The sequence below is a fragment of the Bidens hawaiensis genome, unplaced genomic scaffold (genome assembly GCF_021521415.1).
Source record: "Bidens hawaiensis isolate Kalapana, Puna unplaced genomic scaffold, B.hawaiensis_p1.1 tig00078586_1, whole genome shotgun sequence".
Taxonomy (NCBI): Eukaryota; Viridiplantae; Streptophyta; class Magnoliopsida; order Asterales; family Asteraceae; genus Bidens; species Bidens hawaiensis.
Genome location: NW_027503464.1, coordinates 1 through 25,095, shown reverse-complemented (window position 1 = coordinate 25,095; position 25,095 = coordinate 1). Strand labels below are relative to the sequence as shown.

Genomic DNA, 25,095 nt, shown 5'->3' with positions numbered 1-25,095 from the left:
TTTCAGTTCTCCTTGTAATTGGATTTCTTATAAAGGCTTTCATTAACCAAAACCGAAGATCTGGCCTATGAAAAATTATTTCTAGATTATAAACAGGTAATCGAAATTTAAAATTTTTTACACTAAAAGTATAGACTACTTATATATATATTGGAAAAAGTTAAAATAAATTAGAAAAAAAAAACATCAGAACAAAATTAAACATGGAGATGTGAAATTTAAAGTATAATAATAGCTGCACATAAGATATTTCAAATATTTTTAGGGTTCCTCACATTTAGCAAAAGTATCACCTTGTTACTTTCCTGGTCCTTACATAAACCAACACAACCATTATTGCATCTACACCAATTTAAGTTATAATAATGTATACTTGTTACTATTATTTAAACATATATATTACTAGTATCAATTAATAGTTAGTAACGATTTTAAAACATTATGTGTTTGTATTATAATAGATCAAGATTATGATGCCAACGATCCAGTTACATACTAATGCATAATAATGGTTAATTTAAAGTAACAAATCATTTGTGTATGAAAATGAAATTAAATGATGGTGTAAATATAATAATGATTATATTATTTGATTAAAGTTAACTAATGTTTTTTCAAGTAATTATTACAATTACATAAATTAAAATAAGATTTATGCGTACCAACTAATATTCATTTTTCTTTCTTCGGATTATATTTGTCAAACACGTCGATAATTCTTGGCTCCGTTGAACCACACGTATGTTTATTAGAGTTCTTACGATTTTCTATGATTCTGTATATATATATATATATATTTGAAGAAACACTAACCGGACCCCGGGCAGATTACTGGTAACCTGGGGGTTAGATAGATGTTTCCCACGAGGGGTGAGACCCTGAGAAGATGGTTCTTCTGATAACCTGCAAAACAGACACCGTGAGCTTGTCACTGAGAAGGGGGGGGTTCCTCCTTGTGACCACCATCCGGCGTGAGAATCAGACTAGATTGCTCTTTAAATATAAATGTATATTAAGAGATTGCTAGAGCAGATATCAGGTATAATATGATGATAATATGATAAGATGAGATGGTCTTACCATTTGTGGTATTTATAGCCGAAGGTAGGTTTCCAAGGAGGTGTGGCCGGCTGCAACAGTGTTCCTGTTCCACCAACAGTGGCCTACGCACGTGCCCTGCTGGTAGTTGGTGGGTAGGCAGCGGCTGATAGTGACCAGGCCTGCTGTGTACTATTCATTTTCCACCAACTGCCGGCTACGCACGTGGTATGGCAGTAGTTGGTGAGTAGGCAGCGGCTAATAGTGACACAGTACAGGAGCATGCTGCTCGCCATACTGTTGTCAATAAGCTGTCGTACCTTTAGTCAGATCTTTTTCCCATACCTCGTCAGGTACAGTACAGAAGATCTTCCCGTATCGTACGGACTGGCTTATTTCGGCGGGAGTATTCCCCCTCCCGCCGTTGTGCGGGATTGTTCCCGGCTTCGCTCATTCCTTCAGGTGACACTGAGTGATTGAGAGCTAAGTGCCTTGTGCGTGTAGCCATGCTACGCGGGTGGCCTTCCCTGATGGCTTGTATCCGAGGCTGCGGGGACAGGCGGAGTCCTTCACCATCGGGAGGCATTTCCTGCGGGACCAGCTTGCGTACTGCGCGTAAGGACGTCACGTCTCTGAGCATGGTTGGTCCTGCGGATCCAGTTGGTTTCTGCGCAGACTTCCCTCTTCAAGGTGAGTCTTGCGGGTCCAACTGGGCTCTGCTGGGACCTACCTCTTCAATATTCTTTCTGTCACACTATATATAACTACTAATTAACTACTTAACCAACCTTACTTAATTTCTCTATATAAATATATAACTGTGGTAGTACGTCGACAAATATTCTCTAAACCGACTTTTTATATAATTTAAGTTAATCACACTATACAACTTATAATGTTAAACGAAATGCCTTAAAATCTTGATTTCAAAAAGGTTTTTTATTTTTTTTAAAAAAATAAGAACTAAAAAATATTAAAACACTGCTTTTTCCATAAAAGCCTGTCTCCCCACATACACATATATAAACCCTCCAAAGGGAAAACAAAATACAACCTTCCATTCCTCTTATTATTCCTCTCTTCAAGCCATCATGGCAACAATAACCAAAGACGAATCCGACTACGACAGCAGTTGCTCATCCATCACCGTGCTAGACTCTAGCAGGAGTTGGATGAGCAACGTCAGCTTCGGCAGTCGCTGAAGCTCTGTCTCTGGGGACCCATCACACAAGCCTCACAAGGCTAATCAAGCCGCATGGGAAGCTATAAAGCGCCTGCGGCTTGAAAAAGGTGGCCATATAAGTCTGGAACATTTTAAAATAATAAAACGGGTCGGGTCAGGTGACATAGGGAACGTGTACTTGTGCCAAATTAGGAACCCGATTGTGGGATTGCCTAGTAGTTGTTATTATGCGATGAAAGTGGTCGATAGGGAGGCGTTGGCGATACGAAAGAAGTTGCAAAGGGCGGAGATGGAGAAGGAGATCTTGTCGGGTTTGGATCACCCGTTTTTGCCTACGTTGTATGCCGAGTTTGATGCTTCGCATTATTCGTGTTTGGTGATGGAGTTTTGTCCCGGTGGTGACTTGCATGCCGCCCGACAACGGCAGCCGGCAAAGTGTTTCAATATTATGTCTGCTAAGTAAGTAAAGCTTCTTGTTGTGTTAATTAAGAATACTTGCTTTTGTTGTAAAGAAGACAAGAAAATATAGGTTCTAAAATTTTCATATGAAGGTCATTTTTATAGGGTTTTTATTGATTAAATTTGGAAAATATTGTCAAATTTTTAAAATTATTATTGGCAATTAAATACTAAACTAAAGACTTAAATGTGTAGATTAAGTTTGATTTATGTCTTTTAGGCTTAAAAAAGAAAAGAGTTAAAAAAATAATTATATTAGGGAAAACATTAATCGAAGCCCTAATTGGTGGAATCACCTATAGTGGTTGCCACATGATCTGGCTCGTCAAAACCTTTCCGTACACTACTTATAGGCCTAGTAAGTTTAGGCATAACAAATGATTTTTTTTCTTCTTAATTTAAGTCTTTTCTACATGTAATTTTGTGTCTAATTGTTCATGTAAGAGTGTGGTAACTTTTATATCACTTGTGTATAATAAGTTTTGTATTTTTGTTTTACAAAGGTTTGTTTTCTTAAATATTTTCAGATTTTATGCTGCGGAAACGTTGCTAGCACTAGAATATCTTCACATGATGGGCATAGTTTATCGAGATCTAAAGCCTTAAAACGTGCTCGTTAGAGAAGATGGTCACATAATGCTCTCAGATTTTGATCTCTCACTCAAATGTGAAGTTGTGCCTAAACTCATCCGGTCAAAACCCGACCCATCCAGACAACTTGACCACGATGACGATGAGCGTAACGTAAGATGCTCAACACCCTCTTGTGTCATCCCAATTCAACCCGTCCTCTCTTCATGTTTCTCATTTAGAAGAGCTAAAACCACTCCTTCCACCACTATAATAACCGAAAAAGTTGAATTTCAAGAATGTAACACCGAGTTAGTAGCCGAACCGGTTAATGCAAGATCAAAGTCATTCGTTGGAACCCACGAGTACCTCGCCCCAGAAGTGATCTCGGGTCAGGGTCATGGTGGTGCGGTCGATTGGTGGACCCTAGGGGTTTTCTTATATGAACTTTTATATGGGGTCACACCCTTTAAGGGTGAGAATAATGAGAAAACCCTCATCAATATATTAACAAAACCTTTAAGTTTTCCAAGAATTGGTGTGAGTTCAAGTAAAGAATATGAAGAAATGGTGAAGGTTCAAGACCTTATTGCAAGACTTCTTGTGAAGAACCCTAAAAAAAGAATTGGAAGCTTGAAGGGTTCAATTGAGATTAAGAAGCATGAGTTTTTTAAGGGTGTGAACTGGGCCTTGATTAGGTCAGTTAGGCCCCCTGAGGTCCCAAGTGAGATGATGAAGGTCAGAAATAGGGTAGTGGTGCCAAAGCTAAGCAAGAAACAAAGAGATGCACCCTTTCAAATCCCTAATCATCATTTTGATTACTTTTAATTTGAGGCATTATGTAAATAAGAACAACTAATTCTAGGTTAGTCTCGTTGATCTTTGCCGATTTTTTATTTTAAAACCATGTATAATTTTTAATACGTAAAAGTATAAATTGTTACGAAAAAGGTTATTGAATCGACAATAAGTAGCAACATAAGAGAGGATTTAGCCTAGTTTATAATGTTTAGTTTGGATTTTATCATGTGTTGCAATCTTCCTGTATTCTATAAGCATAAATGATAATGACGGGCTTAGAAAACCTTTTCACATTATTAGAAATTTCTCAATTTTTATTAAACAGTTACTAGACGGATAAAGGTTCAAGTCATGTCAATTTTTTTTTATATGATTAGAAATTTTCTCAATGTTTTTTAAGCAGTTACTAGACGGATAAAGGTTTAAGTCATTGACATGTGATTGGTAAGTTAGAAAGCACTTTTTGGAATATTTACTAGTTGTAGTCATGGATTTCTTGCATATAGTTTTATTTTTAATTTAATTTATATATTATTATCTATGAGCAGCTTGTAGGTGTAAAGTATGGGGGCAACTCATTGCACTCCCATGTTTTTTCCTCTCATGAATTCATGTGATCACCATTATTACTTACCTCTTAAATCACGGAAATTATATTTTCTCTTTTAATTCACTAAAAAACAACCATAAAACAATATCACTCGTTACAACTTAATTACAACCTGTCAACTTGCACTTCCATTTTTATTAGATTTCAAATCCTTTAGCTTTAATATAACTAATTTATTAAACACGTCATACAAGTAAAAGTTAATTGTTGTGTTTTGTGTTGGGTTGTTGGCCTCTATCGTCTTTGCTAGTTCTGTCTTTCTTAACGAAAGCTTTCATTGAAGAAAGGAAAAGACTTTCACGTTAAAGTACTTGATTATGTGGTATTTTGGATGCGAGAAATAACTTTATCTACATGAGATGAGCATCAACAAATTTACATATTGAAGATATACATACACATGTCTTTTTTGTCTTTATCAAAGATTAAAGCGAGGTTGAATAATTACATAAATCCATCATTGTCTTTAATACTTTTATAAACCCTTTTTCTAAAACTTTTATTTTTTGGGGGTTTTTTAATTTAATTTTCTTCCGGTACCTTAATGTATTTTAAAAACTGTGTAACCACCATGTAGAGCCAACATGGCTTCATCCATGTGACCATCCAACATTAATCCGCGTCAAAACACCATTACACAAGGAGGGAGATGGGTGTCAAAGGAGGAAGGCGCCATTGCATTGACCGGCGTTGGGAATTAGGGAGGGAGAAGGGTATAATGGGTGGGCTTACAAGTTTTTTCAACCATCAACTCGTCTGCTCATATTTTAATAATATTAAAAGAAAAATGATTAAATAACTTGGTTAAATCATTACACATGTTTGATGATTTAATTAATGAATGTCACTCAGTCTTCATGACAGTGACATTATTCATTTTCAGTTAACTCTTCTTCACTACACATAAGCTCAAGCCTAATGAAAATCTCCTAATATATATAGTGTAATATTTTTTATCATATCTTAGAAAATATAAAATGTATATTTCGATATATTTTCTAAATGCATTATCATTTATGACACGCAGTTGCTCTTTTGTTCCAATAATATAATTAGGGTGATGATTAAGGCGTTGGATCTTATGATCTCATGTTCGAAACTTGACTTAATAAGATTCTCCCACAATTAATAGTGAGTTTTGTCCATGATGTTTATGGGTAAGTCAAGCTTAGTATGTACGGTTGACATACCCGTCTTAGAAAAATTTATTCGGATATTAAGAGTTGGTCTAAATTCTGTTAAAAGAATGAGATTATCCGGTGTGTGTATATAAATATTTATAAGTAATATTTAAAAACTTTATTTATTAAAAATGATTATAGATATACTTTATTAGATTGTATGAGTCCGAAAAGATAAAGTCATCACAAAATCATGAAGAGTCCAAGTGGAGGAGGCTATGATTTCATCATTCAAAAGACTCTTCATGAATTTTTGGTCAGTTTGTCAGCTCCCATTTTGCATGCGGCACTCACTTTTTTCACCCCCCCCCCCCCTTTTCTCAATTATTTTCTGTTTTTGCAGATATTTTTGTAAATATATATAATTCATGAAAAACCATTATATATATGTAAATAATTACAAAGATTTTTCCTTTGGATCAAATAGAGGGAGGAAATGCAACCTTTCTTGAGAGAATTGATGTTCTTTATGATTTCTGGTGTGTTTGGTGGTGGTATGACTGGTACGTCTGGCGTCTCACTAGCTAGTTGTTCTAATATTGTATTTTGTCGGTCATTCAAAAAGAAAAATGATATATTACTAGTCCAACTTTTTATTTATTTATTTATTTATTTTTGTAAAGTGTGTATATATATATAATTGAAAAATATGCATTTCCATGATAGATGCATAAGTATAAGTATAACTAAAAGTAATATAGAAAGAAACATTGGTTGTTTTTAGATGAAAAGGACCGGTTAAGAATGTCATATCAATTGAAGGTTTAAATAAAAAGGTAGGCATGATTAAAGTAATTACGGTGGTAAGATTTCTTTGGAGGAAAATCATTCTTAAAATTCACAATCATCACTTACAACTTTAACTTCTCTAACTCTATATACATAAATAAATAAATATAATCAATCTCTTAACAGCTGGTATGTACTTTAATTTTAAAACCTAAGCTCCAATGATCCTTGGTTTAGTTAGCAAATGGTAGCTAGGTTAAGTGTAAGACAAAAAGAATGTATTCGGATTTGAACAATGCACGTGACAAGAATTTTATGGGAACCTTTCTAATGTTTTGGTTCGATCACCACAAGTGTATGCCACTAGCATAGGAGAACATCATTATCCTAGGATTCTAACTCAGGTAAGGTGGGTTTTTTTTTTTTTGGACCAGCAGCTTGAATAAATAAAACACCTTTACAAGTTAGGAAAACCTAACGGGAAGGAAGAAAACCAAAGTCACGTACTAATTAACAGGTTTCTTAGCCACGCTACCTAATACAAATTAAAATTACAATTACAAGAAGGAATCATAAACAAAAAACCTAAACAACATAATCGAAAAGAAAATCTTTCTTAACAAAGTCTCCCGTGAATGGTAAGCCTTTCAAAATCTCCCGACAACCAGTTGTACTAAAGCCGTTCAAATGGTGTTGAATTGTTAATCACGGTTCATCTATTACCGGAAAACATGTGGTGGTAATTTTGAAAACATGGTGGAAAAAAACTAATATGCTCATAATGACCAAGCTGGAGGTTTCTTTGAATTGCTTTATGATGCATGGTGTTAATTACAAAATCAATCTCTATTTTCTATTTTTATTTAGAAGTTATGAAATAAAATAAAAAAACACTTGCAAACGAAAATTTTTCTTTTTGAAGGATCAACATGTTTAAAAATTGGAGCAATCAAGAAAGATTGTAAAAAAGAGAAATTAAAGTAGTAAACCAACTAACTTTCAAACGTAATAATGTGATGTCGTTTAACTAATTTAATTGTTCTAATGAAAACCATGTGAAAAAGGGGAAATATCAAACTGATTACAAACCAACGGTTCGGTTCGCTACAACTTTAAACCGGTTTTTGTTATGGAGTGGTTTGGGTTCTGTTGGTTTCGGAGTGGCTTGGTTTCTGTCTAGGACCCGGTTTTTGTTTGTGGGGTAAGTAGCATATTAAAACATACAAATAACTAGAGTAATTACAGTTTTAAATTAAAGTAATTATGTTGAAAAAAATAATATAGTGTAATGATTGTTAATGTAGTTCAAAAATTATAGTGTAATAATAATTACTTTAATGTTAACATAATTACCAATGATATACTTCTAGTGATAAAAGACATTTGTATTTGATTCAAACACTTCGTTTATGATCCAACTTTTTCCAACTATGACTGGTGAAGTGGTGATTGGTGAAGAAACCAACATAATGGGCCACTAAAAGAATTTTGGGCTTTCGGCCTTTAGAGCTTTTTGTTTGATCATTTTGGGCTTTTTCTTTGGGCCCGTATGTAACTCTTTTAGCCCATTTAATAAAAAGATAAGGTTTTACACGAACCCATAAAATGTTTTGTTTTAAAATGTTTGCTGTTTAGGTTAATAGATAAAAGACCCACTACGCAAACTTGCGGCCCGACCCATTTAAGTCTAGATTGCCCAAAATGGCTCAACAGTCAAATCTTCATAATTGCTTTATTTCTAAACACAAATAATCATTTTTTTTATTAATAATTATTTACAAAACCATATTTGAATAATAATCATGTATGAAGTAAAACAATGGTGAACATAATAAATGACGCCCATTTGAATTTATATTAAAATTTTATTTGTGCTTGACATATTATTGAACCCATTACCTATGTATTGCTTCATGCACTCATTTGTATCTTATTTACTAAATATAAGTGTTTGATTTATTCCTTCTTAGAGGTAAACATATTAACCGGTTCACAAACAAATTAGCAATCCCGTTTGGTGATATCGGTTTGAAGATCTTCTCCGTTGATGCTACTTTTGAAAACTGCTAAAGCCGAACCAAACCATTTAGAAGAAAACCGGTTTTGATCATCTTTGACGAAAATATAGTAGTTTTAACTCGAATTGGCTTAGGTCCAAACATGACATGTGCACCTTTACTGAATAGCAGGCCCGGCTATGAGTCAGAATTCAGGACAGAGAGGTCAACGGCGTTGACTCAACGCCAACAAGCTTGACAACCCGGCAAGCCCGAAAATTTTCTGTTTTTTTAATATATTGTATATATATTTTTGAAAGTGTTATAAGTTTAATACATTTTTTTAAAATATATATACAACTTACAACGTTGTGTGTGTGTGTAGGGGAGATTTCAAATGAGAACCAATTTGAGTTTTAAGAACTCGAAAGAACTCAATGCAACAATTTTTTGTTCGAATTTTTTTTGCACATGCATAATATGTAGGTTACATATACATAAAAAAAATTACAGAATTTTTTACGCACCGAGTCGACTTTTTACACATGTGTAACGGACGTAAAAATTAGTGTAATCACTTACATCTTTATTCTTTCTCTTACTTTGACTTTTTAATCAGATTTGATCTCGACCACATATTTCAATTCATTTAATTAAATGTGTGGCTAAGAATTGAGTTCTTAAGTTCTTAAAACTCAACATGGTTCTTAAAATATCCCACCTATATATATAATGTATTTAAACTTTTCAAACTTATGACCAAAGTCTATAATCTACGGTTCAATTTCTGAAATCATAACACCCGTTTAAACTCTATAATACTTAAGGCCTGAATATACTTGCTTTCGGCCCAAATTCTTTTTAGTGATTTTTTAAGACGGCTCAGTTGAATAGATATATATGGGTCTAACTAAGGCCATGTGTAGTGGATAAAGTCATTTCAAATCATAACCTTATTAGTATTATATTTCATTAAAAAAAAAATAAACCAACCACCAATCAACTTCCACCATTCCCCCCTTTTGACGCTATGTGGGAACCCCCCTCTATAGCGCCCCGGGATGTTGTTCCCAACGCTATAAGGCTCCATGGAATGGAGATGACGCTCTACCACGGGTGGTCTAATGCAGGCCAAAGCCCACCGGCACCAGGCCCAGGTACGTATACCGATGCGCTATTGCGGTTCAAGATACGTGTTTCTAAATGAGAGAGTGTAACACCTAAAGAAAATTGTGATAGGCTTACCATGGTCTAGCGGGTAACTGCAACTTCCCACCTCCCAAAGAAAATCATTACAAAATGACAGCTTTATTTTTTAACTTTATATCCCCCACATTAAAGTACAAATTTTTTTATAAATATAACAAGATAAATGTAGAAAATGCCGACGTGTAAGGGTTTTAACTTACATAAAAGTACATTTTTAACTAGCAAGACTTCATGTTATGTTATGAAAAACTATGTTTTTTAGTTCATGTGTTTGGTGTTACAAAAATAGACTACAAAAATAATATTTGGTACGACATATAGGCATAAGCATAGAATGTTGTGCTGGTGAACATCCGTAGTGGATATAGTAGCAAAGGATATAGTATATCCATATTTCAGAAAAAGAACACAGCCCAACACCACGTGTTTGTCAATAAATTTTAAATGAAAAAAATATAGTAAACATTAATTTTTTTAGGCATAACTACATGATTTTAAACATGTTTGTGAAATCATACTCTCTAGTTTCTATAATAACATTAAGTTACGTGTTGTGGTTGTTAAATCATAGGTTAGTTAAAACGTCACGTTATTAGTATGTAAACAGTAAGGCTTAAACTAATGTACCCGTTGACTAGCGCGCTTTAGATTAATTAGCTTAACTAACTAGCTATGATAATCGCAAAAATAAAGAAAAACAAAAAATGTTTTGTTGTTAGTGAATGGACTCACCTTATTCCATATGTTATCACGCTCGCTACCACGTTAATTAGCCACCTCAACATAGCGTTGGGCTCTTGCCCTCGCATAACGACCGGCCTAAGAAATGTATTAAATGAATACCTCGCCCATGTTTTTAGCAATGTTGTTGAGACCGGATCGGCCGATGGTCCGACCGGGATTCGGTCCACTGGCCAGTCCAATTCTATGTAGTTTGCTTGTTTACAAGAGACCCGGGAGGTCTGAACCGGTTCGACCGAAAAACCGGACCGGTTGAACTAGGTTTACTATGAACAAATATATTTAAAAAAAAATCATTTTTCAACCCTAACCGTCGTTTTTTACCAAATTTGTTTTGAACCGATTGCTCGTCTGGTTCACCCGGTTATGAAAACATAGGTTTTAAGAAAATAAATTGATACATAAAAATTAAACATGTTAAAAATAAAGTACAAATAAAAAAAGTAACATACATACAAATGTCTCATCTACTATATCTAACACTTCTATGTAAATTTATTTATATTTATAAACAAATTTTGAAAACATCCGACTTCATTACTTATAAATACCAAGTCATCACTTCACTACTTTCCTTAAAACTACTTGAACTTCACCACTCTCTTGAGTCTTAATAATGGCTTCATTCAACCAAGAACTAGCCAAGAAACAGTCTCATGGTAGTTACATGTTATCTTTATATATGTAATTTAATTTCAAATTAGATGACTAAAGTGTATACACATTTATGTTGGCTGTTTAGATGGAGTTGTTGCTGGAACCAAGGCTGCTGGAATAGCTGCAATTCTCACTGCAATTCCAACTGTTAGTCCAAATATTAATTCATTATTACAAATTAATATGGTTGCGTCTAAAGGAACACCAAACATCACTAACATGTCATACGGGTCGTATATATGATGGGCAAATCACACAGTCGTGTATTATGTTTTGCCCTATCATACACAGAGATGCAGACTTGATTTGACATCATACAACTCGCATGGCATCATCATACATGTGTATGCAGGGGCGTAGGCAGCTTTTGGGAACGGGTTCAGCCAGCGACGAAGCTTGGCTTTCGTCACGACGGTGACCGAAGTCACGGACCTAAAAGTTTTCGGGTCGACAATTCGGTTCGTGTCGGTGGTTTGGTTTGGGTCGGATCAAACAATATGACATCTATATATCTAATTTTTTCATTCATTCTAATGGGTTGTTCTTACAATTAATAAAAAAACTAGATAGTTTTTTATCTCACAAAGACCTAAAATATTCATAATAATGCGAGAGCCGAGAGGAATTGTTAGTACCTTAGAAGAAGAATTACAAAGCAGCTCGACTACCTTTAAGATTTTTGAATTCCTCAATTATGGATTCCGAATCAAATGTTTCAGCAAATTCTTTTTCTATGTAAGCCACCAATCTATTCGCGAGATACTCATATGACATCTTATTACGAAGGCGATTCTTGAATATTTTCATTGTTGAAAACCCCCTCTATGTTGTTGAAGTAGAAACTGGAGGTGTCAAGATTAGCCGAGCCACTCACATTTCTGAGTTTCCACAAGACTTGCATAAATCAGAAATACTTAAAACACCAAGATTGATATTCTTTGACATTTGAAAATTTAAAATTCTGCAATTGATATTGTAAAAGAGTAATTTTCTGCTCTCTAATAAATCCTTAATAAATCCCCGTTCTTTTTTTATGTTTTGTTTAAACATGTTTTTATTTTTACAAGTAGCACCCTTGCCCTCTCAATTTTGAGGTTTATAAAAACAAAGTTTTTTACTATTCGATTATTATTTTGTAACTTTTGTTTATAAAGACTGCAAGATTTTTTTAAAAAAAATCAAGCGATGAGGTATTATATTTAAAAAAAAACAGTGGTGATAGGTAGCATCTTGGAAAAATAAATCGGGGTGACCGCGCTTAATACTTATAAAAATTTCCAGGAAAAATCATGAAATTTATCTACTAATGGAAAAAATGACAGTGACCGGGGCCACCTCGGATCCCCAAAGAACTTCGCCCTTGGGTTCAGCCGAACCCGTAGAAAAACGTATCTTAGTGTTATATATACGGCAATTTTGACATCGCACCCGTAGAAATTTCGACATCAAACCCGTAGAATTGTTTACACCAAACCCTTAGAAACCTTGACAACGAAACTAACCCACATTTCATCTAAAAATAATTTGATTTTTCCTTTTTATTATTATGTGACTTAACCCAAACCACTTAATCGGACTAGACAGAAAAACTCGAACTTTAGTGACACACAATTAGTCGTCCGTCCCTTAAAAATTTCCAAACCCATAGAAAAAAAATCCTAACTACGCCTGTGTGTATGATGTAAGAGACACTAGTTGGCAGGGTGGGTGGTGTTTGTATAGCAGGCCCTCAAATATCTATATATATATTGTATATCTATATACATATGTATGCTTATACGTATATGTGCATGTATAATACTACTGCAGGTGGCTGTTGCAAGGATGCTACCATGGGGAAGAGCTAATCTCAATACCACTGCACAAGCTCTTGTTGTTTCCACTGGTTAGCTACATTTTTATATAAAATTTTACTTATATTTATGTTTTTGTATTACATAATTGTGTGACAAGAATTATATAAACATATAGTGGCTGGAGCGGCTTATTTTATAGTTGCAGACAAGACTATTCTGGCATCGGCTCGCCGAAACTCCTTCAATAACAATGAAGCAGGAAACTAAAGATCGACGAGTTGTTTAATGTTTACGATTTCGACCAGATGTAAATATTTCAAGGTCTGTTTCGGTTTTTACTTCAAAATAATATATTGAAGTTTCCATGCAAAGAAGCAGTTAAATAAACATCAGCAACGAGGCTCTTTAAATTGAAGATTGCGATGACCTAAGAAAGTGTTGAAATTAGCATATGCTAGAAGTAATTAAAAAGAAATTAAGATGTCACTAGTTTTATAATTTGTTTTTTTGTTATAAACAGTTAGATACTTTCACAATACAAAACCCATGGTTCTCATAACGTTTACATACTTTATTATTTTATTTTAAGGCTATGTGTTGTCGCTGAAGCCGGCATGTGAATGCATCCAATCATATTGTGTCACGTGGCGTTGACTGGACCCAACCACTCATAACGTTTACATACTTCATTATTTTTGATACGGCCCAGCCCAACCACATGCAGGAGCAGGCCCAGTCAATGATTAACAACCGGCCTATACGTGACAGGAAGAAGCCCAACCGATTGTTGGATTAAAAGTCAAGCCCACCTTCATTTAGTATTAAGCCACGTTTATTTTGTCAGTTTGTTTATGTTGAATTGTTCAAGTTAATTGCATGCATGTAGGGTAAAGTAGTGGTAGATCATGGCTAAGAATAAGGGAAGGGACATGGTGAACATGCAAACATGCATGGTGGACATGTATTCTCATGCATCTTTAAATACTTGTAATTGTTGCATTTGAAAGATATTAGAAAATTGCCCCAAAAAGTCTTGTTCTCCCTCTCTTTTCTTTGGAGTGTTTGCCTACTAAAAAAGGCTATACCATCTTGGTGCTTTCATTCACGTCTTAACACCCTCCATCATGCCGCCTCGCAAAGACACTACATCATCGGATGACTTGCCGCCGACCGCCACTGATCAATTGAATCAATTGATTTCCATCACCACCAATTCAGCCAACATTCAAGCCAACCTTAATACCCAGATTGCAGCATTGGTCCAAGCCACCACCAACCTAAACACCAAACTCGACACCCAAACCGAAAACACCGCCCGACTCATCAATCATATCACCAAACTTACCGACCATCTAGCTCCTGGATCCGACGACGATGAAACCTCCAAACCGGCCCCAAACCTTACTCAACCACGCAACCCCAGATCACCCAAAATTCAATTACCAATGTTCGATGGAACAAACCCGTTGGGTTGGATATTTCAAGCAGAAAATTATTTCACATACTACCAAATTCCTCCACAGGAACGCGTCACCCTCACCGCGTTTCACTTTGTTGGCGATGCGTTAACATGGTACCAAAACCAATCAACCAACGGCTTGCTGGGAACCTGGGCAGCCTTCAAACGATCCGTTGAACTTCGATTTTGTCCATCGACGTTTGATAATCATGAAGCAACCTTATTCAAGTTACACCAAAAAAACACGGTGCCAGAATACCAAACAGAATTTGAGCGCTTGAGCAACAGTATCACAGGTCTATCGGCCCAAACCCTAATCAATTGTTTTATTTCTGGGCTTAAACCTGAGATACAGGCCGAAATAGCTATCATTAGGCCCACTTCGTTTGAAGAGGCTTGTGGCCTGGCCCGACGCATTGAAGACAAATTCAACCATTTGTTTAAAATCAAACCACCTTATCTCACAAAAACCTATTCTACAACAAACTCCACCACACCACCTGTTTCCCCGATCTCCTCCATGTCGTCCACCACTACCACCACTCTCACCAAACCAAATACCACCACCACCCCAACCATAACCAACCCACCACTCCTACCGTCACCACCCAAACCTCTACCATTCACCAAACTCTCCCCAAAAGCTATCCAACAACGTCGAAAAGAAGGCTTATGTTTTCGGTGCCCCGAAAAGTTTTTCCCCGGCCACAAATGTTCTCCTCCACAATTCTTGTTGATTGTAGATAACGAAGATCAACTTGCTTCCTTAGATGACCCACCCGATCAGCAGGAGAACAACGTAGCACCTTCACAATTTATGTCCTTGTCCGATGCCGCCTATTTTGGTATGTCCTCCTTGCAAACCCTTCGTATCACGGGATACATCAATGGGAAACCAGTTACGGTTTTAGTTGATTGTGGTAGTACCCACAATATTATACAACCACGGATAGCCTACGCCTTGGGTCTATCGACAAAACCATTACAACCATTTGCTGTTATGGTTGGAAATGGCCAGCACATTTACTGTCAAGGACACTTTCCTGATGTCCCATTGCAATTGCAAAAGGCAGCCTTCCAGATTCCATTCTTCGTTTTTCCGGTTCACGGAGCCGATGTCGTTCTTGGTATCTCCTGGTTGGGAACTCTTGGTCCAATCACCGCCGATTTTTCAGTCCCATAACTCTCCTTTCACTATCAATGGCAAGCTAACAACCCTCAAAGGGGAGCCTATGACCAAGCAGGTAACCTCCAGTTCCTTATCTTCTATTCTCCGCCACGGATCCATTGCTTTGCTTCATGCTTTAATTTCGGACTCACCTCCGAACACCCCATCCTCTACCAATCTCTCTCCTCACACTGACACCGTCATCGCCGACTTACTCGCCAAATTTCAATTGGTTTTCGACATCCCACATACCTTACCACCTTCACGGCCTCATGACCATCATATCCCCTTACTTAATGATAACCAACCGGTGAATGTAAAACCTTATCGCTACCCTCATTTCCAGAAACAAGTAATGACCCAATTGATTGATGAGATGCTTCGTGATGGGATTATCCGCCATAGCCAAAGTCCTTTTTCGTCACCGGTATTATTGGTATTATTGTCCTTTTTCGACGATGAGGACAACGTCGTTCTTGAAGGGGAGAGTGATGATACGGCCCAGCCCAACCACATGCAGGAGCAGGCCCAATCAATGATTAACAACCGGTCTATACGTGACAGGAAGAAGCCCAACCGATTGTTGGATTAAAAGTCAAGCCCACCATCATTTAGTATTAAGCCACGTTTATTTTGTCAGTTTGTTTATGTTGAATTGTTCAAGTTAATTGCATGCATGTAGGGTAAAGTAGTGGTAGATCATGGCTAAGAATAAGGGAAAGGACATGGTGAACATGCAAACAAGCATGGTGGACATGTATTCTCATGCATCTTTAAATACTTGTAATTGTTGCATTTGAAAGATATCAGAAAATTGCCCCAAAAAGTCTTGTTCTCCCTCTCTTTTCTTTGGAGTGTTTGCCTACTAAAAAAAGGCTATACCAATTTTCTTTTAAGGTTATGTGTTATCGTTAAAGCCGGCGTGTGAATTCATTCAATCATATTGTGTCACGTGATGTTGACTGGACCCAACCACTCATAACGTTTACATACTTTATTATTTTCTTTTAAGGCTATATGTTGTCGAGTTGTCGTTGAAGCCAGCGTGTGAATTCATCTAATCATATTGTATCACTTGGCGTTGACTGGACCCAAAGAAAAATAGGCATTTGTGACCGTATTTGCGGTCGCTAAACAGTCACATTGCCCTATTGCGACTATTTTGCAACAGAAATTGCAGTCGGAAAAACGCTGGTCGCAGTTGCTCTGTTGCGACGACTTTGCGACCACTTCTCCGTCGAAAACCTTGCGGCCGACATGTCGTTGCAAACTTTGCTATCATTGCTGAAGTAGCAAATATTGCGACCACTGCTGCAGTTGCAAATCCTGCAAGTTACACTTCCATCGCAAATATTGCGACCACCGGACAAATCTTGTAACCATTGTTGCTGTCTTGCGACCACTCTGCTGCAGTTGCTGATCTTGCAACCGATAGCTTAATTTGCATACTATTGATTGGTCGCATTGCAGTCACGATTTATTTGCAACAAAATTTATTAAAACTATTTATATATATATATGTACAAAAATTACAAAACATATCAAACTAAAAATTTGTCAACGTGTTCAATATTTAACAAAATTAAGAAAACAAATAAAAAAAATCAAGTTTGCAACCTCAGGTTTGACCGGGCCAGTGACTACAAAAGCACCATCAATCTTCCCATCAACAGTCACCATTACACATATGAGAGCTAGTTTTCATCATATGGAAAATAACTCTCGGTCTCAGAATCGTTTATGCCCGAGAGCATGTTTGGGATTGAGTTTGAAAAATGCTTATTGGCTTTTGAAAAGCCAGGATTTGGGGCTTTTAAAAAAATGCTTTTCAACCCTTTCAAAATTGTAAAATAAGAAAGTTTTTTGTGATTGCCAAACACATTTTAATTTATTGGCTTTTTGAAAATACCAATAAGCCAATAAGCATTTTTCAAACTCAATCCCAAACATGCTCTGAAAAGCTCCATAACATTCAAACAAAGAAAGTCAACCTAACTTGGTCAACCTAACAAAATAGTGGAAAGTCAACATTACAAATTACACACAATCATCATGTGATAAAAACCTTTAAATAGGCTAGAAACACAATTACCTTATCAACAAAATGAGCAACCAAACACTCAGGCGTTGATTATCTCTCTCACGAGTTACTAAACAGTACCTTGTGGCATTGGTGAGGATATATGTTGAACTAATTAAATAAAGAAACATTAGTAGCAACCAAGATCTTCGAGTACTCATCAAGGATCTTCTTTTTTGTAGCAGCAGCCTAAAATGAAACTCTAGAAAACTATTAAGTGGAAGAGTTCATATTATTAATGGTGTAAAATAAGATAATAGAAAAATACTGCAATAACTTAAAATAAGATGAAGGAAACAATGTACAGCATGAGGGGGAACAAATTCAGCAAAATATACACTTTATATGATTTTAAATGATAATGGTAGATTATAATAACCTTTTGCTGAAAATTGATGACTAAGAAAGATATCAATTAGCTCCTTCGAATTCTTTTGATTTTTTTTTACGGCAACAGTAACCTTTAAAATCCAGCTATTAACTATATAAGAGCAATATTTAATCAAAACGAACTCAAAAACTATTAAAAGTTTAGGAAATGTTTATATAATATGTATATGATTTAGACCACTATCAACTAAACATTAGCAATATACAATTATCAGCCTTCACAATAGTTTAAACCATAATATCCAACAAAGCTTAAAAGGCAAAACTCATTATGCTTTTAAACACAGCCTGATACAACATATCACATGTTTTGTAACTGCAACAAATGATGGAAATACATGTTTTACCTTGACGCCGTTAGGTTTTTTTTAACTGAGGGCCATTGAGAGCCAATTTTTTTAAAATTGGGACCACTGGTAGGAATAAACTAAGTTGGGATTATTATCGGCCAATAACAGAAAGTTGGGATTATTAAAATCCAATTTTCCTAAAAAAAAAAAAGAGACTATTTTCTGCATGAACCATAATACCCCTACACCTTTTTTGTTTAATGAATTCATTCAATTTAATCTTGGCCATCCATTACACAATTTAATGGCTAAGTTTATTTCTTATTCTTCTTATGAAAAACTAACTTCTTATTTTAACATAATCCTGGGTTCTATTAAAAATATATTGAGAAAAAAAAAGATGCAGTTGTTGAGAAAACCATTATGGGTTCTATTAAGAAGATATGGAGAAAAAAAGGCTTCGTCTCCGACATATCTATAACTTTCTCTTTAACTCACATTTTCTCGTCTAAGTAGGAACCAAGGACATGAAGAATGGGTCATTAGGGACACAAACGAACCCGAATCTGACAAGCAAACCCGAAACTGTATAATCAGATTACTAATAAGCGTCCCATGGCCATTGAAGGCATATGAGAGGCTACCTCTAAGCTTTGTGACTAAAAAAGATTGTGTCTGCCTTTAATTACATAATTAGTATGTTCTTATTCTTAATAGTATACAACCTGTAATATAAAATGAAAAAGGTTATTATTACCAACATACTTAACAATGCATCATTGAACCAAACATCAGATGGCATCAAGTCATGAATCACAAAACACATTATCTTTTAAGAGAAAACTCAATTGAGAAACATAAAGACTACATTCAAGATTCTAAGAAATTGCAGAAATTAAGTCATAGCTGCTGCTGCCTTCTTTTTATCTTCTTCAATCTGCTGCAACTCTGCTAGTCTTTCAGCCCATGCTCTATCCCTTGCTACAGCAGCCATTTTCCTTTCTATCCTCTTCATTTTCTTCTTCTTGTTAGCTTCCTGCAACTGAGCCTTTCGTTTCTTCTTTTCAGCCTGCGCAACATCAAAATCCGATTAATATTCTAAATTCTAAATTCAGATCTAGCAAAAAAGATCGGTTGGTTAGGTTTAACAGATCAAAATTATATAATATATTCTACACTCTCTCTCCTAGAAATCTACAGTTATGGACGGTTTTGATTTCTCACCTCCCCCGTGCTCCCATACAAAGTCATAATGACACAAACTGGTAGAATATAAACGTATTCAACCTATGCATCATTCAGCCGGTTAATCATTTGATAAACCCAGGGGAACAAGTTGTTATAAACGGAAGAGGATCTCTAGGGCTACTAAGGGCGTTAAGCACAATCCAGGTATTTTATTGATTTAACATCTGATCATATATGATGTAATCATGTACTTATATATGTATGTACATTTAAGGCTAAAAACTTGATGTTTGATACAATCTCTTTAGGGTGGCTTATCTATAGAGAAAGAGCAACAAACCATAATCAGGTAATTCTATCAAATTATTAACATGTATATATATATATATATACATATAAAAGGGTTCAAATAAGAATAAAGAGTTTCCTAGGAATGGTAAGAACCAATATATTTTTGACATTTGGCATTAAAACTTATGGTAAAAGAATAATTCTAGGAAACTATGTCAGTTATAATGGTGAAAGAGTAATTCTAGAAAACTATGTCGGCTTTTGGTAATTTTAAATCTCAACCCTTGGATCCCCTAATCTAATGGCCTATAATTATTTCTTACCATTCCTAGGAAACATTGTCTTTTTACAATAACCTATCCCTATATATATACATATATATATATATATAGAAAATGGTTAAAATAAAAATACATAGTTTTGTAGAAAAAGTAGGAAGGACATAAAATTTAGAGTTAGGAAACTATGTGAGCCTATTTAGGGAACTATGTAGGCTAAATCCTAGATCCTAGGAAACTATTTGGTATTTTTGAAACTACTAATCTTAACCATTAGATCCTAGATCCAAGGGCCTAGATCTATTCTTACTCTTCCTAGAAAACTATCTCTTTTTACTATAACCCGCCCCTATATATATATATTTGAATTGCTCTAAATTTCAACAGGTTCATTTGTATAATTGGTTATGCACACCAGCTGTTTTCAACAATTTCTTTACATGGATTTACCTTCTTTGATGAAGATTATATGTTTGAATATTCAAAACCATGAATATCTTCAATAATTGATCTTTGTATCAAGATATAATTGAAGTTTTGATTATGAATTTTCTAGGGACGTCTATAGTAACTCTCTTAATGGAAGTTTAACCACATCACTTGGAAATTTGAGGAACCTATCAATTTTGTAAGGCTTCCCATTTGAAATATGTTTATATTCTGCCGTTTAACTTTTTATTTGCTTCCATTCTTTGAAGTTATGAAGCAACGTCTACAAAAATAAATAAATAAAACATGTATTTCTATTGCACACATTTGTAGTTAATTCTTACATTTAATTTTTTTAACCTTTATGCCATCCAGATGTGCAAAAGGTCAACACACAAGCATTCTAACCAAATCAATTGTAATCACAATGTGCGACAAATACTTGAAGAAAATGGCACTTTTTCATCGTTTTTCGAAGGTATTATTGGTACTTTGTTTATGTTCAATAACCGCAATCAGTAACGATTTGTATACAGGATTTAAATCAAAACGGTTGGGGATGCTTTTGCTGTTTACGAGTTAAACAGATCAGCTTTGAGGGCATTTCGAGTTGTTACAAGTGTTAATTGCAGCACAATAATTAGTAATTTGTTACTAGGGGCAGATTTGGAAATTCCAAAAGTTGTGGCTACAGATTCAACCAAATCAAAAGAATTTTTAGATTTGGTATTTGAAGTTTTGGAAACTTATTTGCTGCTCTTCGGGTAGCATACACACATCTGAAACACGGGCCAGATTTGACATCAAATAAAATAAAAACCAGGGAAATTCGGGAAATTAGGAAGTTAAATAGGTGTTAATTATAAAGCAACTCTATAGATAATGTAATATTAATTTTATATATGCTCATAAGAATCTCTTATTGGCATTGTTGTATTATGCAGGGGAAAGCAAAATTACAGTGATAAATTATCACGGTTGATCAATAAACAGCTCCATGTCTCAATAGTCAATGATGCGTGGACAAAGTGGTTCTTGATTTGAGTTTAGAAAGAGGACTTGATTATTACAATGGTGTGATATATAAAGCTGTTTTTAAAGAAACTATGCAAGTCTCAAATTTATGTTTTCGTTTGCATTATATAGCTGTTTTGACCTCGTCTTATGTTTAGTTCTTTTATGTTTTCACGAGTAACTGACCACTTTGTAAATTCCAACATTCTTTGTAAAATTATTTCAACCTACTTTGAGATTGTAATGGAATTAGTAATGCTTTGAACTTGAACTTTAGTTCATCAAATGAATAACTTGATGATATGATATTTTGTGTTGTTGTACTGGTTGGTTGGCACTTTGGGTAGCTCAAGTTTGATTTTTTTTTCTCAATATTTGTAATTAACGGGTCAAAATTACCCAGTACCGTGTAAAAGTTTGGTATTATTAACGGGTTATCTGTTGAAACCGTGATTTTCACCAACGGGTCAAAAGATTTTTATTAACGAGTAAAATTCAAATAGGAAACGTGTAATACTTTTTTATTGTTAAGGTGTTAATGAACAGGTCCAAATTATTGTGATAACAGGTTAAAATTTTGGTATCATTAACGTGGGCCATTGGGTGGGTATAAAACTAGGTATTATTATACTTCTGGTACTTGCAGAATTGGTTTGGTTAATTTGGGATATATTTTTGTGGTTATTTTTTCTTAGATAGTTTGAAAACCAAAAATTGTACAGGTGATGGGTCTGATTTTAAATTTATTGACGCCCAATCATCAAGTGAATTTAATCACTGGAGAAGACTAAAGCAATGAAGAATAGGGCAATTTGATGTCAAAAAGAGAAGATTAAGCAATCATCAAGTGAAGTATGATCATTGTTGGAAAAAATATTGAAGTTGATAAAGATTGTATTTTTTTTAATGCTAACAAAGATACTTATGACATCATGACATTAAGCAACCCGTCCACCGGACGGGTATAAAACTAGTTTAGTATGGCTGTTTGATCTGAGACACTTTTTATTCAATATTTTAAACCTTTTAATAAGTTACTATTTATTAGCGTGTCAAATATGACTACCATAATTACATAATATAATCCCTTAACTTGCTGAGATTTAACACAAATGACCTTTTTAATGAAACTGTTTTTAACAAAAATGTCTAGGCTTGCTAATGAACCAAACAAACATGAACTAGCATGTTTGTATTTGTCCGATTAATAAACAGACGAACACCGCCCAAACGGTTCGCAGAACGTTAGATTCGTTTAAAGTTTTAGTTTTTGGACAACTAAATTCTTTAACTTGTTAAAAGTTGATCAAAGGCCCATTTTTGCATGATGAAATCCATTCACTTAATAAAAAAAGACCTTTCGTCATTAACTTTTTATCAAGTTAGAGGATTTAATCATGAAAATAAAAGGTTTGAGTCCTTAGTTGGACAAAAGTGAAAGCCCGTAAGGTTTTCAACTAAAATTTGTCCTCACATAAATGTGGAATAATAAGACGACTACATGATTATTACTATGTAATAAAAGAAAAGCTGGAGAGACCCGTACCAGTATAAAGGCCTTACGCAGTCTTATCCGCTTTTTTTCATTTCTACGTTTAACGCTTCCAACATTGGGTTGATTTGCAGGTATCGGTTGATCAGGAACATAGTTGACCCAAGCATAAGGCCCTGCATTTTCCAAGAAAAAAATCATACTTTACAACACCTTATGATGTTGTTCTAGAGTATCAATCACCTAAACAATTGGGTAAAATTACAAAAAAACTCCTAAATCACATTTTGAAGCATTGAATTGAATTGAAGATGAAAATGTAAAGAAAGAAAGAAACCTGGAGGTTTTGAGGTAGCCCTTTTCCTTCGGGGGGGCTTAACAAGGGGGGGTCTTCGTTTAGGAAAGCGGGTATCGGTGAGGCTCTGTATAAACCTTGATGATGCGGGGAGGTGATTGTTGCAGTCGGTGGGTGGTGAAAACAACCACCCCAATCGGGTGGTGGTGGATCTTGAGTAAATTAGACGGGTGGTGGTTCTTACGGATCTTATGGCCCCCAAAAGCATCATGATTAGCTACCTACCTCTGAATAACCAATTGAAACAACAATTTCTTGCTTTATTAGTAGTAGTATAATGAATTCGATCAACAAAGAAAGAAACCCTAAAATGGAACTCAAAATCACATCACAACTATTTGTATTTGTATTTGTATCTATTAGTTGTACACGTAGATCTTTCAAAAGCTAACAGATCACAAATTCACAGGTTAAATGCACAAATCCTGTGATTGCTAAAACCTAATTTTCAGAAATTATACAGTAACCAGCTGAGTTAAAACACAAAAAATTCATGCATTCACTCTTCCAAAACCTAATTCATCAAAATTTGAAATCAAGCAGTGACGAGTGATACGATTGAACAAAATGTGTACAATTAGTTGCTAGCTAATCAATCAAAATATCATATGCATTAAGCCTGTTTTACACCAGCTGATCTTCTATGCTTAGATATTTAGTCCGATTACTCGATTAGTACCAAACAGTTAACGATTATTGAAACCCAGGCAGGCAGACAGTGAACGATTAGAATTTAGAACGATTATAACCCTAACGACTATTATAAGCCAAAACGATGGATGATTTACGAACCTGGTAATCAGCGATGGTGATTTAGGGCTTTTGGTACCCGATTAGTCTGCAGGAGACTGAATGATGTTCGGATTTGAGCAGCGATGAATGAATGATGTTGGAGTTTGGTTGCTGAATGATAAGCATCGATGGTGATTTAGGGTTTTTTTTGTTTTGGTTTGTTTAAAGGTTTTAAATTCATCTATTGGCGAGCCTCGCCAACCATCAATCTTTCTTTCTTTAGCCCATCGACCACGTTCATCCGTTATCGCAGCAATATCTAATTAACTAAATTTTATTTCCCGTATTACGAGGGTTATTTTATATTTTCGTTTTCAATATTTATATATGTCTATTTAGATTTTAATTTTATTTATTGTAAGAAAGTTAATAATTAATATACTTGAGGTTTGATGATAAAATGGTTTCACAAATAGATGGTATGTTATGATCCGGTTTAAAAGCTATCTGGGTTTGGTGATACTCATTACCCGTTTATTTTCTTTATTATAAATTATTAAATAAAATATGATATTATTTTTTAGTATATCCCTGTTTTATAGGATTTTCATATCAAATATTTTATGAGATTAATTTTTAATATAATGAGATGTTACCCGTTTAAGAGCTATCTGGGTTTGGTGAGACCTTTACCCGTGAATTCGGGTCAAATGTGTGAGAAGCCTTCATTTACAAATAAAGCAATCTGATGGCTTGAGAGAATGGTTGTTTTACATTTTTTATTTTTTAATATTTATTTTTGGAATTTTAATTTTCTTTATTGTAAGAAAGTTAATAATATACTTAGGGTTTGATGATGAAAGAGTTTCATAAATAAATGATTTGTTATAACCCGTTTAAAAACTATCTGGATTTGGTGACCCATGTCCCGCTTATGTTTTTTACTACACCAGATGCA

The 25,095-nt window shown here is 34.9% G+C and overlaps 2 protein-coding genes and 1 pseudogene across 3 annotated transcripts; 2 read left to right on the top strand and 1 right to left on the bottom strand.

The window, feature by feature from the left end:
* Positions 1-2,005: 2,005 nt before the first annotated feature.
* On the top strand, positions 2,006-4,231 carry LOC143606964 (protein kinase PINOID 2 pseudogene; annotated as a pseudogene). Its single transcript, XR_013148849.1, has 2 exons — positions 2,006-2,680; positions 3,208-4,231. The product of XR_013148849.1 is annotated as a protein kinase PINOID 2 pseudogene (transcript).
* A 6,886-nt stretch (positions 4,232-11,117) lies between these two features.
* Positions 11,118-13,245, top strand: LOC143606965 (early nodulin-93-like). Its single transcript, XM_077082570.1, has 4 exons — positions 11,118-11,177; positions 11,261-11,322; positions 12,985-13,060; positions 13,147-13,245. The coding sequence occupies exons 1-4, from the start codon at positions 11,135-11,137 to the stop codon at positions 13,236-13,238; spliced, it is 273 nt and encodes a 90-aa protein (XP_076938685.1). The 5' UTR covers positions 11,118-11,134; the 3' UTR covers positions 13,239-13,245.
* Positions 13,246-19,253: 6,008 nt separating this feature from the next.
* On the bottom strand, positions 19,254-23,613 carry LOC143606963 (uncharacterized). Its single transcript, XM_077082569.1, has 3 exons — positions 23,388-23,613; positions 23,105-23,226; positions 19,254-19,427 (listed from the first exon to the last, which is right to left on the bottom strand). The coding sequence occupies exons 1-3, from the start codon at positions 23,611-23,613 to the stop codon at positions 19,254-19,256; spliced, it is 522 nt and encodes a 173-aa protein (XP_076938684.1).
* Between the last annotated feature and the right edge of the window lie 1,482 nt (positions 23,614-25,095).

Excerpts from the sequence above, each read along its gene's own strand:
- LOC143606963 (XM_077082569.1), bottom strand. The coding sequence starts at position 23,613 with ATGCTTTTGGGGGCCATAAGATCCGTAAGAACCACCACCCGTCTAATT. Across the intron at positions 23,227-23,387 it reads GGCTACCTCAAAACCTCCAG|GGCCTTATGCTTGGGTCAAC; the intron begins GTTTCTTTCTTT and ends TGGAAAATGCAG. Across the intron at positions 19,428-23,104 it reads TGCGTAAGGCCTTTATACTG|GCTGAAAAGAAGAAACGAAA; the intron begins GTACGGGTCTCT and ends GATGTTGCGCAG.
- LOC143606965 (XM_077082570.1), top strand. The coding sequence starts at position 11,135 with ATGGCTTCATTCAACCAAGAACTAGCCAAGAAACAGTCTCATG. Across the intron at positions 11,323-12,984 it reads TTCTCACTGCAATTCCAACT|GTGGCTGTTGCAAGGATGCT; the intron begins GTTAGTCCAAAT and ends ATACTACTGCAG. Across the intron at positions 13,061-13,146 it reads AGCTCTTGTTGTTTCCACTG|TGGCTGGAGCGGCTTATTTT; the intron begins GTTAGCTACATT and ends ATAAACATATAG.